At 48.8% G+C, this 19365-nt stretch overlaps 2 protein-coding genes across 10 annotated transcripts in view; one reads left to right on the plus strand and one right to left on the minus strand.

Annotated features, from left to right (window-relative positions):
* OPCML (opioid binding protein/cell adhesion molecule like) overlaps positions 1 to 14279 on the plus strand; it is a 309650-nt gene extending 295371 nt beyond the window's left edge. For all 5 annotated transcript variants that reach the window (XM_054292856.1, XM_054292855.1, XM_054292853.1 and 2 more), the window contains 3 exons: positions 52 to 172; positions 1003 to 1154; positions 11397 to 14279. In XM_054292856.1, the coding sequence (XP_054148831.1) occupies positions 52 to 172; positions 1003 to 1154; positions 11397 to 11497 (374 nt within the window). In that variant the 3' untranslated portion in view covers positions 11498 to 14279. The remainder of the gene's footprint in view (positions 1 to 51; positions 173 to 1002; positions 1155 to 11396) is intronic.
* Positions 14280 to 17019: 2740 nt separating this feature from the next.
* The window catches only part of LOC128948301 (protein CEPU-1), a 392012-nt gene continuing 389666 nt past the window's right edge, over positions 17020 to 19365 (minus strand). For all 5 annotated transcript variants that reach the window (XM_054292954.1, XM_054292958.1, XM_054292957.1 and 2 more), the window contains one exon: positions 17020 to 18850. In XM_054292954.1, the coding sequence (XP_054148929.1) occupies positions 18750 to 18850 (101 nt within the window). In that variant the 3' untranslated portion in view covers positions 17020 to 18749. The remainder of the gene's footprint in view (positions 18851 to 19365) is intronic.

A 19365-nucleotide genomic window follows, 5' to 3' on the forward strand; every position in this document is an offset into this window, starting at 1 on the left:
AGGGGGGTGGGTGCACTTGGGCCAATGTGACACAGCAAGATCTCTCTGCAGACCCGCCATACATCTCCAACGCCAAGAACACGGGTGCCTCGGTGGGCCAGAAGGGCATCCTGCAGTGCGAGGCTTCGGCCGTCCCCGTGGCGGAGTTCCAGTGGTTCAAGGAGGACACCAGGTGAGGAGGGGCTGCAGAGGGTAGCCACAGCCTTGGGGTGACAAGGCGAGGAGGTGGAGGGGGATGACAGTATCTGAGGCCATTATGTGGAAAAATATAGTATTTGCAGGGATCCCTGACAAAGGAGGAATGATGAGGAGGACTCCGTCTTATCAGAAGGCTAATTAATTCCTTTATTATACTATATTATTCTATATTACATTATTCTATATTATTCAATATTACATTATTACATTTTTACACTATATTAGACTATATTACATTACATCTAAACTGAATCTGACAAGCACTCAACACTGCACAAAACTGCAGTCATCTCATGACTGTCAGCCGACAATCCTGACACACACACACACACATGCTTGGCCCTGATAGGGCAAGGAAACAAAACACCATCACTCTGGGTAAACAATCTTCATACTGCATTCTGCTTTGGCACAACACAGGCACAGGAAATGAGATAAGAATTGTGTTTTCTTTCTCTGATGTTCAGAGAATGTGAAACCCAGAAATATTCTTGGTAAGAATTGTGCCTTGCTTTTCTCTGTGAAGAGAAATGTGGTGACACAAAAAGGCTGGGATCAACTCGTTTTGGTGGGTGCTGAGCTAAGAGCTGAGGAAACCCCAGAGCTGTTTCTCCCAGGGATGGTGGCTGTGGGACAGGCAGGGTTATAGGATGGAGAGTGGAATGGAGAGTTGGTCTTCAAAACTGGGATGCGCAAGCCCAGTGGGGGAACATGTATAGCGGTGTTGGCTGGTGCTAAGCCCAGGAAAGGGTAAGATCCACCCCAGCCCCGTTCTCCCAGCACTGCTCTTGTGTTTCTCTGCAGGTTAGCAAACGGGCTGGAGGGAGTGCGGATCGAGAGCAAGGGCCGCCTGTCCACGCTGACCTTCTTCAACGTCTCGGAGAAGGATTACGGCAACTACACGTGCGTGGCCACGAACCAGCTGGGCAACACCAACGCCAGCATCATCCTCTACGGTAGGTGCCGGTTTTCTGCAGTAAGGTGAGGTGACTAGGAGGAGTAAGAGGAGGAGAGTGAAGAGGAGGCATTTGGAGAGAAGGAGGATGAAGAAGAGGAAGAAGAGGAAGAGGAGGAGGAGGATGAAGAGGAAGAGAAGGATGAAGAGGAATTTGAAGAGCATGATGAGGAGGATTAAGAGAAGGAGGCTGGCAGATGACCAGTGGTGGAGTGATGGAGCAGAGCTGGCTGTATTTGGTGTTCCTGGTGCATCGAGGTGCCGAACAGCACAAACCCCAAGCAGTGAGGTCCTGCCAGAGGATGCTCAGAGGATGAGATCTGTATCAGCCCAACACTGGGTGCACAGCGCAGTTGACCACAGTCAGCTCAGCCCTGGTGTTGCTGGAGCACAGGGGTGAGGAGGGAGCCTGGGACAGGTAAGAACACGCTCTGGGTGCATGGTGTGGGGTTTCCCTTGTTTGCTAAAGCAGTGCTCACGTTGTACTGGCAATAGCAGGATGGGTGACATCAGCCTGCGTGATTCAGGTGGCCAGGGCAGGAAGGTGTTTGAGGAATGGTGTCATCAAGGACAGCCTGTCACTGAGGAAGGTGGCGTGCACCTGTGGCATGTCCCTTTGGCATTCTGACAAGCCAAGAGAGCTGTCACGATCCAAGGGTGGACAGCAGGAGCCTGCCTTCCCCCAGCAGGTGGGAGAGGATGGAAGTCAGGTAGCAGGCTTAAGGAGATGTTGACAGGGATGTTTCCACACCAGTTTGGAGTTTGGATGGATGGATGGACACTGTGAGGGGAGCTTGGGGGGTTTTTGGTGTTTTGGGGTGGTGGGAGGGACAGATCTTTGCCTTTGGTTGTGGGGCTGGATGGCTCCTTCAGGTGTTTTCTGCTCCATTCTGTTCTGTTGTGTTCTGTAGGGTTGTGTTTGAGTAGGGGTGGTCCAGGCCTTTGTATTCTAACCAGTTCTCCTCTGCCCTGGCCTGATTTCTTCTCTTTGGGTCCAAACTCTGGGTTCTGTTTCGTCTCCACTACTCCTCTTCTCTCTTCTCTTCTCTTCTCTTCTCTTCTCTTCTCTTCTCTTCTCTTCTCTTCTCTTCTCTTCTCTTCTCTTCCTTTTCTCTTTTACCTTTTTGGTGAAGAAATTTTCCCAATATCCAGTATAGTGCAGTATGCTATAATAGACTATATATAATACAATATGATACAAAAACAATGTAGTACATATTATTAATAATACTAATATCTCAATAATAAATATATATAGATATGAAAGCAACTTTTATTCATATATTTAATAATAGTGTCATGTTGACATATAATATATAAGCATATTATTCTCCATTATATATTATGTATTATACTCACAGTATATAAATTATAGAATCTCTAGTGTACATTATTAGTTTTTGAATAATACAATATATAACTTACAATGTATATGAGGTATTTTGTATATATCTATGTTTTAGGGGTATAGGAGTTACAGTGGCAATTCTGAATTGATGGTTGGTTTTGATGGTCTTAAAGGTTTCTTCCAACCTTGATGATTCTATGACTGTATATAGTAAATATTGTATTTATGATATTTAATACATAAATAAGTACATTAAGATTCCAATCCAGTTTTCCCAATATCCTTTTGTTTTTCTGTTTCCCTCTCCTGCTGGCACTCTTACACTTGCTCTTTCTCTGATGTGAGACAAAATAACATCACCTAAGTCTCTTTTTCTCATGGCTTGAAACCATACTAAAGAAAACGTTGCAGTGGAGGTAACTCCCTGTACTCAGAAGGGGACAGGATTAGGAATTTTTGGTTTTGTTCCAAGCTATTATGTGGATATCTTTTATTTGACAACATCTGTTTTCAGGCATTTTTCCTTCTCTCAGCAGATAGTGTTGCTCTTTACACACTCCTCCTGTGACAGCACAGCAATCCTCTCACAACGGTTATTAATTGATGCCAACATGCAGAGAAAACAAAATTTCACCTTGTTTTAATAAATTAATCCCACAAACACGTCCAGCAGGCTGAAGTGAAGTACATTAGAGGTGATTGCATAGATGGCAAAACAGGGATATTAAAAATCATCCATAAAAAGTGAGATGTAGGAGCCCAATCCTATGGCTCTCCCTGCCTTGTAGCATCTCCTGTTAGTAATGGTCTGTTCAATGGAATGCTAATATTACTCTAATCCTTGTTTTATAAAAAGAAGATTAGGAAAATATTTACTAGTGAGACAGCAAGAAAAAGCATTAGGAAGGAAAAGTTAAAACTTAAAATGTTCCATTTGTTTTCATGTGAGTATTTAGCTGCACCAACACTGAAGCCTAAATTTGTCTTTGAAAGGATATTGGCACATCCTTTGGATATTGCTGTGTGAACACTCAGGTTACCTAAAGCTATTTTAATTTCATAACTTTTAATAGAGAAAAAAGCAAATATTCATATTCTATTTCCCCCCCCCCCCTTCTTTCAAGAGTGTATTGAGTGAAGCACACTGGAGCAGTGAGGAGCAAGCAGGCCATGGAGTGAGCTCAAAAAGGAATTTAAGCAGGTGGGATTCCATCCCTCCTCAAGGATTGCGCTTTTTTCGTTTCGTGAACATGTTGTGAAATTCAACAGCTTGTCTGTCAAAACTGCAGCTTCTTGGAAACACAGAGGAGAGTGGAAAAGATGGGCTCTGTGGAGAGCTATTTGGGTATGTGCGTGGTGTTTCTTGGACAGTCTCTACCAGCCTTTGCCAAAGGGGAGAGGAGCACAAGTGGTTGGAAATCTGCTATTTCTTTTATTTAAAGATTTCATGTCTGGGTTCACTTTTTGATGAGCACATTGCATTTTGTACTTGCTATTTATATATGGAGATAGGGGGGGGAAAAGATCACCCAAACCTGGATCTTTACATCTCTTTTAAGTGCAGTGTGTCCCTCAGTCACCCAAGGAAATTCCCCCAAGCCCCCACTCCAAACTGGGAGCTCTGGGACCTTTTATTGTCCCTTTCCATTGAAGAGCTATTGGAATAAAGAGAGGTGTAGTTGTTTTATAAAAGATGCCATCTGCATTTTTCCAATGTTCAGGGTCTCATTTCTAGTATGTAATCTTTTTGATTGATGATTGGGTGAGTTAACTGAAAATAAGCTAAAATACCAAGTGTTAGATGTGATTTAAACCAATTATTCTATGGAGAGATAAAATCTTTTCATGCTTTATTGTGCACTCTCTTAAGAATCAGCAGCTTCAGACTAAATACATAAAAGCAAGGGAAAGCAATTATGTCTTTAAGAATAAGAGCCCTGATTCAATATTTAAAGACTGCTTGACTTAAAACACTTAAAACACAAGTTATAGAATCACAGAATGGTTTGGGCTGGAAGGGACCTTAAAGCTCATCCAGTTTCACCCCCTGCCATGGACAGGGACACTTTGTACTACCCCAGGCTGCTCCAAGCCCCATCCAACCTGGCCTTGGACACTTCCAGGGATCCAGGGGCAGCCACAGCTTCTCTGGGCACCCTGTGCCAGAGCCTCACTGCAAATATTTGAATTTTGCGAAAAGAGAATCAATACAAAACATATGCAAAAAAAAAAAAAAAAAAAGGCAAGAAATAGCATCTTTGCCCTGTTTTCCTATAGCTGTGGAGTGTCTGTGATTGCAGTGATTTTCTGTGTTTATTTGTGCACACAAACCAGTAATCTGACAAAACTAAGAGATATTAGGAGTGGAAATTAGTAAGGAGAGGAGAAGGAGGCAGTGCTGTATTCAGGCAGTATAATATCTGAAGCAGGTCTTTTGTACAGGAGAGAAAGTAATTACCCCACATCTACTGTTGTGCATTACAGGAACTTCGAAGGGCAGGTGAATCTGTCCAACTGCTCTTTTGTGTCTGCCACCAGCAATGCTTTTTCGGGTCAAGGGAGCAGCTCACACCTCATTTCATCATTCTTCAAGTTGCCACCCGCCATTATTAATAGCCCACAAAAAGGCTGAGATATGTAAGCTCCATACATGCTGCAAAAGAGTCTGGGAATTGCAATCCCCAGCTTCATTTTGCTTCAGGAATGTGCTGGTGGACAGCTCAGGGATTGGTGGTGACACATTGCTGTGCCATGGTGCCACAGCCAGCCTGGCTGCAAGCAGTGGAGGGAACAGAGCACTGTTGGGTGGGGAGTTATAAATGCTTCAATTCTCTCTGGTCAACAATAATTTTTTTTTTTTCCTGTTAATTGAGTGGATTATGCTGTGTGGATGTTCTGGGTGGGATCAGGGCAGATGTCCATCGGGTCCCTGGTGCTGGGCATGGCTGTGCTGGGGCCTCATGACTCTGGGCTGAGCCATCCATCCCCTCAGCATCTTCTGCTCCAGACACTCCTCAGGAAATGGCAACTCTTCTCTGAAGCCAGGCTGGGAGAGCTGGGAGCGTTCACATGGAGGAGAGAAGGCCCTGGGGAGACTTTAGAGTCTTTCCAGTGCCTAAAGGAGCTCCAGGAGAGCTGGAAAGGGCTAACTCATGGGGTTAATTTGGGTTATTTGTCAACTAATTGGGATTTGAGGTTACCTGGGACAGACTCACTTTCTGTAGAGTACTTTGGGGTTACTTTAGATCATTGGGTTACTTTGGCTCAATCAATGAACATTTGGGGTTACTGTAGATCATTGAGGATAATTGAGGTCAAACTTGTTCTGGTCAGAGCACTTTGAGGTTACCTGAGGTCAACCAGTTAATATTTGAGGTTACTAGAGGTCATTTGGGTTACTAAAGGTCATTGGGGTTACTAGAGGTCAAATTTGTTCTGTGCAGAGCACTTTGAGGTTACTTGAGGTCATTATTTGAGGTCAACCAGTTAATATTTGGGGTTACTATAGGTCATTTGGGTTACTAGAGGTCATTGGGGGGTTACTTGAGGTCACCTAGTTCGTATTTGGGGTTACCTGAGGTCAGACTTGCTCTGTCCAGAGCAATTTGAGGTTACTTGAGGTCATTGGGGGGTTACTTGAGGTCAACCAGGTAATATTCGGGGTTACTTTAGGTCGTTGGGTTTACTAGAGGTCAAACTTGTTCTGTGCTGAGAACTTTAAGGTTACTATAGGTCATTGGGGGGGTTATTTGAGGTCACTGGGGGTTACTTGAGGTCATCCAGTTACTGTTTGGGGTTACTATAGGTCATTGGGGTTACTAGAGGTCAAACTCACTCTCTACAGAGCACTTTGGGGTTACTTTAGGTCATTGGGGTTACTTGAGGTCAGCCAATTAACATGGCATTATTTGAGGTCGCATTCCATCTCTGGGGACCATGCTGGGCTTTGCTGAGTTCAGCCATTTTTCTTGTTCCAGTATTTGAGGTCACCAGCTCCAGCAGTGACAGCAGAGCTTCGACCTGACTTTGTGTCCCTGTCACAACTCCTTCTGTTCCATTTCACACCAAGGAACCCCCGTGTGCTGTTGCTGGGTCACACTGCCCTCCATGGTGCCAATGTTGTGTCAGTCCCACCCTCACCCTGGTGACTTTGAGTTCTCTAGGCACCATGAGTTGCTCATGCCAGGCTCCCTGGCCCTTCCCTCTGTCCCCTGGCCCCAGCTGTGCCTCCAGATTCCATCCCACCCATGTCCTGTGAGCACCTGCCCCTCTTGGCCTGTTTGCACATAAGATCCTCCTGCATTCAGTTTTTTTGGGAGAAGATGTAGATCCTGAGGATCTGGAGCAGAGTGAAGCTCTCCAGCTCCATCTCTTCTGGCTGGTACCCCTGGATCTCTGTGTCCCTCTGTCCATACCATTCTTTACCTTGTGCAGCTGCAGATCTGCTGAGGCATTTCAAAGACACCAACACAGCTTAAAACCTTAAATCAGGCTTTATTAGACAATCATTAACATGGCACATCACCCAGGGTTAAGCTAAAGCTCATCATCCACACACAGGTAAATAATTAGTCTTTAATGAACTTGGCCTAAATTAGCTGTAAATTAGAATCTCAAACAAGAGCAGTCTCATAGTGGGGCAGAGGTTGTGCCATGGCACTGTGGTTTGGGCAGCTTGGGAGGTGAGGGGCAAAAGCTCCCTTCATGTCTTGGTGAATTAAGCCAGAGCTGAAGTGGGATATCTTCTTTTTCCTCAGTATTTATCAGTGTTCTCTTCTATCTTCCTGTGAAGGGATGAGGGACAACTCCTTCTTCTTCGCTGAGATGTTTTATTTTGTAGGATTTTTTTGCAGCACATTCCCTGTTATCCCTGTTTGACTCCACCTATTATCTTTGCCTCTTATGCATGTATTTTTTTTTTCTTTTTCACACTTTTATTTCCACTTGGTCCCTATATTTCACAGTTGTCTTCCTGTGTTTGGTACTTAGTCTGTGTTTTCTCTTACCTATTTCATGAAATGCCAATTGCCAACTTTGCTATTAGATGCTGTAAATAATCTATATATTATACTATAATGCTATAAAATGCTATATATTATACTATAGTCCTATAGTATAATATATAGCATAAATATTATATGTAATAATATATAATCTATATATTATATTATAGTCCTATAAAATGCTTACCTACAGTCACTGCTCACATTACCATAGAGTTCCAGGGTCTGTGTTTGTGGCAAGCCTTAGATTTTGCTCAACTTGTGTCTCATCTCTGTGTGCAAGAAGCCGCCACTTTTTGTTCCTCGCTCTGCGCTGGGTGGCTGTTCAGTCACAGGGGTGAACATCCCTGTTGGAGCCTTCTTAGAATCAAAATTTGAGTTGGAAGGGACCTTTTAAAGGACATTTAGTCCAACCCCCCTTCAATGAGCAGGCGCAGGCCTTGATGGACCATGCAGTTACCTGAGGGAAAATATCAGGAAAAATCTCATCCTGGGGAGGTTGCCAAGACTTACTCCAGGTGCCTCTGCTCTCAGACATGGGTTATGGACAGGCTTCCCCCAGATTTCCTTCAGTTATTGCTGTCCTCATATATGAAGAATAGGTCAGGCTTTCCCCCATTAGCAGACCATGAGAAGCAGAGAGAAACTGTTGTCTTTTCCTGAGCCCTCTAGGAAAGAGAGGCTCCAGCAGCACCTTGAGCTTGGGAATGTTCCCTTCCCATTTCTCCTGAGTCCTGAAAATGAAAAGCAGCAAGAGACACACTCTAAATTAATCTCCATGTGTCTGTTTCTCCCTTGGAGAACGGTAAATGTTGCAAAAAATTGGGAGGATTGAAGTGGAAGTCATGGGACTCCTGTCCTGCACAGAAAGAAGGCAGGAAAAGAAAGTAAAAGCTATTTTTTGGTGCATGTGAAGGCATGTAAGCTCTGTAAGCATTTGTGCTATTCCCATGGCTCACAATGGAGTTGAGAGAGCCTCCAACACAGGCTGAGAAAATCCATTCACCACAGACCCACTGATTCCTTCTGACCTTTGCATTCAAGATCTTAGGAGAGAAACAAAATCCCAACCTTGCCATCTGTACTCAAATCAGGGTCTCAGAAAATCTAAGGTTGCCTCAAGGAGAAGGAAGGAAATAGCCAGGAAAGGAAGAAAATAGCCAGAAAAGTAGACAAAAAATAAATCAAGAGGAAAAAAACTAAAAGCAAGCAATAATAAATAACTGCAATAATAAATAAGCTGAGTTGGGACAGCCAGAGTCCAGGTACACTCACACCTCAATGCCCAGGCGCTGGGGTTTGAGCAAACAGAGCCAAAATATTTGCTGGGATGGCAGGGCTAGGGAGCCTCAGCTGAATTCTCTGCCTGTCCTAGTGGGAGTTGTCCCTTTCCCATAGAGAGTGACAGTTCAGAGAACACAGGAGTCAGAGGCAGCCTGTGATGAAATGTGCCATCTGCCCTGATTTTGTGATTGTATCTAATTACTACTTTATTTTGTCTCTGTATCTTTATTCTTGTCTCTTCTGTAGAGTATCTTTACAATCTTTACAAGGCCAAGCTGTCTGATACCAGAATACATTCTTCCACAGTAAAGAATAAATTGAAGAGAAAATGTTTGTTTTCTTTTTTTTTTTCCTAGTAATGACCCAGCATTTTTAGTTTTATTTCCTCCCTGTATTAGGTGACTTATCTATTTGGGAGCTCTCCAACTCAACCACAATGCAATTGCTTTAGGATAGATTATGAAATTTCTGAAAGTGTCATTAAATCAAAGCCAATAACCAGTGCAGAACTGTGAACTAGAAAATAGTGATAAGAATTAGTCACACATTAAAATCCACATCTATAGATACTAGAGAAAGGCACCAATTTAGCAGTGTTTGGGCAGGTGTAAATACATAAAACTTAAAGGCTGATCAGCATTTAGTATTAAATCTGCAGAAATGTTCACTATTTTTATGATTTTGGATGATGTGCTGAGCTGCTGCCATTGGTTTGAGGGGTGAAAACCAAAGAGGAAGGAGCAGTGACAGGTCTGAGAAAACCAAGCTAAGAATCCCTTTCTATTCTACCTGCAAAGGGTCTACCTGCCCCTAACAAATGTGGGTTTCCACTTGTCATATCACAAGGTCTGTTCAGCAAGGAAATGTCTGATTATGGCATAGTTTAACCCCTCCTGGATGATCATGTGCTCTTATAATCAATTTTGTTTGAGCATGGGCATGACACAGCTTCTTGCTCATCACTCAATCTTCCCATCATTTCCTTCACCTTCTGGCAGTGCTTGGATTTAACATCTCAGACTCTCCTTTGCCTCTTCCTGAATTAAGATAAATGCTCACAAAAAATCAGTAGATAAAAAGACAAGGAATAACACCATCCTGAGGAAATTATTGTAACTGGGTATGATTTCATAGAATCACAGAATGATTTGGGTTGGAAGGGGCTACAGAAGAGCTGGGGAAGCACTTTTGATAAGGGCATGGACAAGGGGGAATGGATTTAAACTGAAAGAGAATGAGTTTAGATTAGATACTGGGGAAAAAATTCTTCACTTTGAGAGTGGTGAGGCCCTGGCACAGGTTGCCCAGAGAAGCTGGGGCTGCTCCGTCCCTGGAAGTGTCCAAAGCCAGGTTGGACAGGTCTTGAAGCAACCTGAGATAATGGAAGTGTTCCTGGCCCATGGCAGGGGGTGGGACAAGATGGTTTTTAAGATCCCTTCCAACTCAAACCATTCTGGGATTCTATGATGAACCCATTCCAGGTGACTGGAGGCCTGAGAGCATATTTACAAGTGCATAAGAATCCCATTAACTTCACACTTCATCCATGCGCTGAGTTTCGATGCTAAGACAGCTGAGCACTTATTTTTCTATTTCTTCCTTTTCAGAATGCCAGTACTTGGAACTCAGACCTGCGACTTCCTCAAATATCTCTCCATGGCCATAGAGAGTATGGACAGACCCATGGCCCTGTGGCAGAGTGTGTGGTGGCTGCCTCTGCTTCCCTCACTCTGTTCAGCTGTCTAATCCCATCCTGACTGGCCCCCTGTGTGACCTGCAGCCCAAATAAAAGCCCTAACAAAAACCAAACAAACAAAACAACCAACAAATCTCCACTCCAGCGGTGTAATCAGATGACCAGCCTCCTCCCTGCCTGACCTGCCTGCCAAGAACCTCCCAGCGACCCCAAAATGCTCCTGCTTACCTCAGAATCCACATCTAGACAAAGCCAATGATCCTTTGTCGCCAGTCATGAGCTGTGCCACTCCAGAGCACCAAGGCCTCTGGTCCTGGTGGCTCTCACATGATTGTCTGCATCAGGACTCCCCAAGGACAGCAACTTTAAACATGGTGGGGCTGGACTGATACCTGCCCAGAGCATCCTCCCCCTCCTCCTCATACAAGGACTGTGTCTGCCTTAAATGTTCCTCAAGCTCTTTGCAAACCTCCTCACCTCCTCCTCAGCACTGACAATGCTCTCCAAATGATGGACAAATCCACCACCCCTCCAAGGGGGAACACAACACCGTGGTCAGCTTAGGGGTGGGAACTGCAGGGACAATGGGGAGGTGGGTTACCCTGCATCCCTCAAATGCAACTCAGGTGCTTTAATTAAGCTAGGACCTTCCAATTTACTAGACAGAAGGGCTTTGATCCCATGATACTATAGTTAACAGCTAACCCTAACCAACAGGCCTCTGCCTAAGGCTCCGGTACGTAACTAATGCACATCAATGAGCTTACAACTTCACTAGAGAACCGATAAGAAGAGGAATTGAACCTCTGTAAAAAGGACTACAGCCTAACGCTTTTACACTCAGCACTGTCACATCATCCCAGCACAGTCCCTAACGCTGTCCTTTGTCTTTCTCCTCTCTCCTCCACACAGGGCCCGGAGCAGTGCACGATGGCGGCAACGCAGCGTCCCGGGTGGCTGCCGGCCTCTGCCTCTGGGCCACCCTCCTCGCTCGCCTCCTTCTCGACTTTTGATAAGGGAGCGGAGGGTCCCGGGAGGCCTCGCCGCACCTCTCCCCCGCCGCGGGCTCGGCCGCCGCGCCGCCCGGGGACTCCTCTCCACCGGACGGGCGATGGGTGCACCGGAGGACGGGCGGCGGTGCCGAGCGTCCGAGGATGGCCCCGTCTCCCACGTGCCGGGCTCGTCCTCGCCGCCGGTTACGCTGTACAGACCCCACCACGTGCCACCAGACTGTCACCCGCCACCGTCGCCCCGGGGATGTGGCCCGGCACGGACGGTGCCCCCCGTGGCTGCCTCATCTCCAATGCCGGGGGCACGGAGCCGTCGGGGCGGGTGCCGCCCAGAGCCTTCACCGGGATGTCCGTCTCGTCGTCTCACTAAGCCGCCTATGCCCAAAAAGACCCCAAGGTTGAAGCCTCCTGGCTCTGCCTTCAGCCCTCTCGGTCCTGAATGTCAGTTCTTGTCGCCAAAGCTCCTCCCTAAGCACCCCGATGTCGCCAGCCCCCCATCACCTGCCTCTGCTCCTGACAGGATGCTCTCTGGCCCTTTGGGAGAGGGTCACCCAATCCAACCAGTTGTCCTTCAAGGGTCACACACTTCCCACTACTCTTTATTCCAGCTGACATCGTACCCCTGTGCTTCCCACTAAAACCCCCTCACCTTCCTGAGGACACGAGGCTGCTCTCCCAGGAATGTGAGCCCTGGGGACTGCCACCAGCCCTCCCAGAGACTAAAGCCTTCTTGCTGCATCGGACAGCCAGGCCGTCACTCCTTGCTCCAGATCCCTGCCCACTCTGCTGCTGCCCCCCTGATGGCAGGGGCTGCCCCATGGCTCTCACCTTGATGCTCTGCCAGCACTTTTTAGGGAGGTTTCTCTGGGCTTGTTTTCCAAGCACTTTCCAACCTGCACATCAAAAGCACAGCATCACCAGCATGGGGCAGAGGCACTGAACAGCAGATCGAAACACCAGCTGACAAGGCCCTTTTGCTACAGCTCTGAGGTTCATGACCGTCTGTATCTCTGCCCCTTGTGGGGCCCTGAGCTGCAATGTCCTCACTCTGCCTTGTCTCATGTCCATCACGTGTCCCTGCCTGAGGAAAGTCTGATGTGTCTGACCCTGTGGAGGAGGCCTGGGCTCTGTCAATTTGCTGTGCTGGCACAGCAGGGATAAGGATGGCTCCAATGCTCCCTGCTGGAACCTGCCTGTGACACCAAAATAGACACACCCAGACTCTGCTCTCTCTGCTTCTTCTAGCCACCCTGGGAGCTGCCACCCGTGGTGGCGGTGGCCATGTCCTCTCCCCACATATGGAATTGTGCTCCTGATAGCCTCGTGCACCATGGACCCCCTTGCCTGGTACATTGTGGCAGCCCTGAGCCTTCTTGTCACTCCACGGCCACCCAGGAATGCTTTGGTGCCACAGTGTGGGGATGGATGCTCCCATCCTGCTCCTGAAAAGTCACACCTGGCACTGCACCCTATTGCTCTGACAGGGAGACTCGACCACAGCAAGGCACTGAGCAAGCACACAGAGTGTCCCCTGTCCTGACCCAGCACCTCCCCGTGCCTTGTCCCTTCTTTCTCCCTCCATAATTGAGATGACTTAAAACAACAGCCACGCACACGCTGTCTTCCCCCTGCAAACTCTGCTGCTGCCCAAACCTGCTTTCTGTGGCTGCAAGGAAGCTGGGGTGCCAGCCCTCAGCACACAAGATGGAAAAACCACCCTGAGCCAGAGGCCATGATGGGCCACCACAGTGTCCTCTATGCAGCTGTGCCCCTCCTCATCCCTGTTCTCAATGGGCTGCCCAGGACCTGCTACAAAATCTCAGTGGATGCTCCTGCCTGCCCATCCTGGATGTTCAACATGTCCCATGGCTGATTGACAAAAAACAGGGCAGGGGCTGCCCCAGTGCTGGCCTGAGGCTCTGGCTTACCTGGTGGAGGGGGATCTGGTGTTGACTGGGTGAGTCCGCGTCCTGCGGTCCCTGCAGTGCTGCTCTGCTTCTCCGCTGGCATCCAAGGAAGGTGGCACTGTCAGAGATCTGGGTCCTGTCCCACAGCCCCAGGCATGTTTATCACGTGGGGATGGCACTGTCTTCAGCCAGCATGGCAACACGCACATCCTTCTCCACATGCCCGCTCCAAAATACCGTGGGTGCAGGAGACACCTTGCCCTGATGCCTTTACTGGTCCGCACTGCCCCACATCCACCCCCCGCTGCCACCTCGTGCCCTTTCCTTGGTCAGCCCCAAATTTCTCCGTCCCCACAGCAGAAATGCTGCAGAGTCACGGGGCAAGAGGCCACGGCGAATTGGAGAGCGGCGGCGATGAGATGCCACAACGCACACTGAGGCTGGCGGGCCTGGTGCCAGGGCTGCCCCCATCCCATCCTTGTCCCTGGCTCGGGTGGGCTCCCCTGTACCCTGCCGGGACGGCATTCGACTTTCTCGTGCCATGTAACGTGCCATTGTGAGGAACGTGTTGGCTGTCTGAGGCCGGCCCCACCGCGGCTCTGCTGGGTGCCAGACCCATTTGTGACCACTGCTCCCCATGTTTGGATGCCCAGGGGGTGGCTGGGTGCCCAGGGCAGGGGCAGTGTGGCTCTTGGGTCTCTCCTGCTGACGGCCGTGATGGCCGGTCTTGAGTTTCTGTCGATCATTGTATTCCAAGGGTGGCTATACTACCTGAGAATTGTGCATGTTACATTGTAGTTGTAACCTTTTCTAATTCGGCAAGAATAAGAGATGGTTGTGATTGTGCAGTGTATCAATAAAGTTTGACGAACTTTGTACCTTCGGGGCTTTGCTTCAAGGGTCCCGCGCAGCCCAGGGAAGGGATGCCGTGCTGGGCACCTGCTGAGCTGAGCTGGGAGGGCTCCTGAGTGCCTGGGACCTCTGCCACTTCTGGGGTCCCACCCAGCACTTGGCTGGACCCTCTTTTGATCGTCTCCTGTGACAGTGATGCTTGAAGCCCCACAGCTGGGGGCCTGCTGCTCTTTGGGCCACCCTTCACCCCATCCATGCATCTCTCCTGGGAATCCACCAGTGAGTCTCGGCTCCTGCCCACCTCTGTCTGCTGATGAGTAATGAGCACACACCTGTTGATGGAGGCCCTGAAGGGTAAGGACTGTCTTGGTTCTCATCACTCACCTACATTCCATGGAAGCAGCATGACTGGGGGCCTCTTTTCCACGACTGAGACATTCCCAGCGTCTCCTCCATCATCTTGCAACAATGCTCACTCTGACAACTAAACTTGCCCCCATGAAGGGATGCGTCTGCAGAAAATGCACTCCCAAGGTTTGCTCCTGTCTTGATCTGGCAGTGTGTGACACAGACCAAACATCTTTGTCAAAGGACAAAAACCTTGAGGACCAGGAACAGAAGACCTGTGACCCTCAGCGTCTGCCTGACATGGCTGCAATCTCACAGCAGGCTGTGCCCACCACTCCCAGGGGATGCCTCACCTTTCCACACCATCAACCAGGACAAAACATTCAACAAGCTCTTCTAGTGTGAGACCTGCTGCCAGGAGACTGGGGGTAGTGGTACTGTGGCAGACCCATCAGAGTCTTGCTCACTTTGAGACCTCCCTTCGTCTTCCCAACATGGGAATGAAAAGCCCAGTCCCAAGAGTTTTTCCCTGAACACCACAGCAAGCAAAAAGCTCCGTCCCAGCACTGCTATGAGCTGCTGTGACCTTGCACATCAGGAACACCTCTGCTGTCTTCCTCAAGTGACCCCAGCAGACAGGTAAGTTCTTCCCAAAACTCAACAACCTCCTGAGGGAAGGGATCTGGGAGGGATGTGTCACCTTGCCCACTTTCCTCAATGTCACCTGCAGTGAATCAAGCGTTGGTGACTTCCATAGGAGACTCTCTGCTTTGAGCCTCTTCCAAAAACCCCACCCCATCAGGGGGCCAGGACTGATTTGATGTAACTACAGGTCACAAAGCAACACTCACCCCTTGCATGTGTCATCTGGGTATCCCACCACAATCACAGCTTCCCTAATGCTTCCCATCTTCCCATGCCAGTTCTGCCTGATGCCCAGTGCTGGACCTGCCTTCACTGGAGTGAATACCTGCAGATGCCCAAATGCTCCTGCTCATGGCACATCCTGATGCCTCATCTGCATTGCCCCCAGCACAGAGCATGGGGAGGCGATGTAGCCCCTCTCTGCCCATGTGATATCCTCCATCTCCCTTTCCTGGCTTGAGAGGGATGTTTCTCCATGGCCCTCAGCAATGCCCAACCTGTGCCTAAGGACATGGACCTCTGCTGCTACATCCAGGGGGAGGGAGGGCATATGTCAGACCATGACCTCCATCCCTTCCCAGCACCAAGAGACACCCTTACCTATGTCAATAAATTATTACATAAATGCATCCATCGAGCCGCCTCTCTCTCTTTAACTTCCTCTTTGTCTGCTACTCTGGCACTCCTTGATCTCTCACCTAGAACACCAAAAAAGTTACAATTACAGAGAGGAGGTGAGGGAGAGAGCCCTGTTACCTCCATACCTATCCCTGGATCCCTCCCCATTACCCCCAAGCATCTGGGCATTGCCCCTCCTACCAGGTTTGCTCTACTGTGGCTGGCTGGTCCAACCTGGGAGTTGCAGGAGCTGCGTAAAGACCCAACACCATAATCTCTGCCATCCTGAGCCTGCTACCTGTGCCCAGCTGTCCTGTCCCCACACTGTCAGTGCCCTGTCCCTTCCTTGGGATATGCCACAAAGCCTGAGCATGGTTCTTCCCTTACCCAGTATCACCTGGACATTGCATGTCACACCTCAAAGCAACATCTTCCCATCCTCCTTCTCCATGCTCATTTTTTGGGTTACATCATAGGGTCAAAAAATAAAAAAAGCTCACACAAAACTGTCACACCATCAACAGCACCCAACTTCTGATCCTGCAAATGTGTCAGGTGACCTGAAGAAACCAGCACCCTGGAGGCAACAGTTGAGGATGAGGACCAAACTCACTAAGCAACCTTCCAGCATCACCAAAAACCAAGACACTGACCAAGACAAGGCTCCATGGACAGCAAAATGCACCTACACCCAAACAATCCTGCAGTGCTTTGCCTGTATGGAGCACTGCATGAGGGACCTTGTTCCCTGCACCCACCTCACATCACTCTGTCCCTCCTTCCCACGCAGGATTCACTTCAGCTGCTCCACAAGCATCCCCAGCAATGCTTTGCAGCTGGGCTAGAGAGCCACACTTGAGCTTAGGGGCACTGAGTGGGGTCCTGAGCTGGGAAATTTGGCACAGCTGTGCCCCACACTGTCTCCATCTACTCACCCAAGCCTTACCTGGGACAGCATTCCTGCTGGGCTCATCAGTGAGGTCCAGGGGCCATCTTTCCAATGCTCTCCTGGCCCATTGTGATGACTTGGTGCTCCCATCTGCCCTCCCCCTCCAGCATCCCTCCCGCATCCCGGTCCCCATTCCTGGTGGCGCAAGGGGAGAACGCGGAGTGGCCCTGGCCCCCGCGGCAATGAGCACCACAAGCAGACGGAGCGGCCACATGGAACAATCGTTTTAATGGATAGGCAGAGAGAGCCCCCTCGCCGCCTGCCTGCCCGCGCCCGGGCCCCCCGCGTGCCCCCCGCCGCCGGCCACAGGGAAGGAAAGGAAATTGAAGGAGGAAAACCAATTGCAGGAGAAACCCCCGCTGAAATGGACAGCAAGGCAACAGGTCCTGTGCCTCGGCAGGGGCCGGTTGCTTCGTCTTCTTTTTCTCATTTATTTTGTATTGTTTGTTTTTTTTTTTATATATATATATATATACATATACACACACACGCACGCGCACACACACACATATACATACACATATATATATATATATATAAAAATATATAAAACTGAGCTATATAGATCTCCCTCTGTCCCTCAGCTCGCTTTATTCCACCGCGAAAAGGCCAGGGCCATGCGGCAAAAAGCGACAGAGAGGGGCCCTGGTCCCCTGTGACCCTTTGTCCCCGGTGACCCGAGGGTGGAAAGGCGAGGGGGTTCAGGGATGTGTGACTGAGACGCTCGCCTCGTTGAGAACTGATACACACCTAACTCCATATACAGCATGCAGTAATGGCAGCGGAAGGACCCTGCTGGGAACTGTGGCTAGAACTCTAACAAAAAAGAAAATTATATATATATATATATGTATATTTATATATACTGTATATATATATCCCATAAAAAGATTCAGTATCTCCCTCCACCTCAACGCGCGGCGAGTGTCGTCTGTGCCCTCGGCAGGAACTGTCCAGACGACCGCTTTTGGGCCGGTTTCAGGGGTGTTTCAGCACAGGACTCCTCCTCATCCTCCTCGCCGGGCTCACAAACCTCCTTGGCTGGTCGCCTCCTCGGCAAACAAACTTCTCTCCGCTTGCTCCCCTTCTCCTGGATTGTTTTTTTTCCTCTTTTTTTTTTCTTTTTTTCCCCCTCTTTTTTTTGCATTTCTGTTTTTTTGGAACTAAGAGTTCTAGGCTCGTATCAGAAAATACAATTAATAAAATTAACCATGACTCAGAATCCCTTATCATTCACGATGTCCGCGGATGGTACGATGAAAGCGTGTCTCGACACCGGTCTCCTTCCTCCCTTTCCTTTCGTGGTGGTGTGGTAACTGTTGAAGATCTATATATCTATACATATACATATGTATACGTGGAGATATATATATATATGTATATATATTCAGAAACACAAATGGCGGCACAGTCCATGAGAAGACAGGGAAATCTTGGTAAAGGAGAAAACCCGTGTGTCTGGATGGAGGGTCCCACGGGAGGGAGCAGGCGGGTGGCGGCAGTGAAGAGGACAGGGCAGGGGACAAGTGCCACACTCCGATGGCCCCATCCATCCTCCATGCTGGCCCGTGGCAGGGAACAACGAAAACGGGGGGAAAAAGTGGTAGGGGACGAAAAAAAAAAATAGGGTGAAAAAAAAAGACTCAGTCGCATTGCATCTTCAGCAGGAAGCCTTGGATTATTAATTTTTTCCCTTTTCTCTCCATTCCAAATTCCCGTTGTGGTTTCTTTTTCTTTTTTTTTGCGTGTTTTTCCTCTCTCCCCCTCCCCCAGGTGGCCTGCCCGGATACTCTCTCAATTCTTATGATTATTTTCGGAAACGGTGAACACTTCTTCTTCTTCTTCTTCTTCTTCTTCTTCTTTTCTCCCTCTCCTTTCTGCTTGCGCTCGCTGGCCATGGTCGTCGCTGCCGCTACTCTGCGGGCCGGCTCTCGGGTCAAAACTGGCGGGCGAGGTGGGCGAGCGGAAGGAGCAGCAGCCACGCGCAGCCGCTTCGCCGCCACGCGCCGTTGTTCCCGTCGTGCACTGCTCCAGGGCCTGTGGGAAGGGACAGGAACGCCCGTGTGGTTGGTCATGAAGTCAGCAAATAGCAGAAACCATGAAATAAAGATTGAAACAATAAAAACAAAATCACGCTATTTGGGGCCCCCGGTGGTGTTGCACGTGGTGGGGTTGCTCTGAGAGGTCTCTGGGTGTCCTCCTCCATTTGTGCTGTCTCAGGAACTTGGGAACGGCCATCCCTGTCCCCACAAATGCTGATTTTTGGGACAAGATCCTCTCTGGTCCCTTTTCAGCCTGAAGTCCCCATTTCAAGCTCACTTCCTGTGCATCACCACTGCCCAACCTCCCTTAGCCCCCTTCACCCTCCTCCAAACTGGTCCCAGTTTTCCAGCCACACTTGTAGGGGAGATGACAGTTGCTGCCCAGCACATTCCGCCCACCCCAGGGTGACCACCCTGTTGCCCTCCAGTGTCCCTTGGGAGGGACAGTAACCACTTGCCCACCCTGCAGAGACACCACCAGCAGCACTATATTGAGGACTTGGCATTTTG

The sequence above is a fragment of the Melozone crissalis genome, unplaced genomic scaffold (assembly GCF_028551555.1).
Source record: "Melozone crissalis strain CALT ecotype California unplaced genomic scaffold, PUWL_Pcris_2 ptg000120l_1, whole genome shotgun sequence".
Lineage (NCBI taxonomy): Eukaryota > Metazoa > Chordata > Aves > Passeriformes > Passerellidae > Melozone > Melozone crissalis.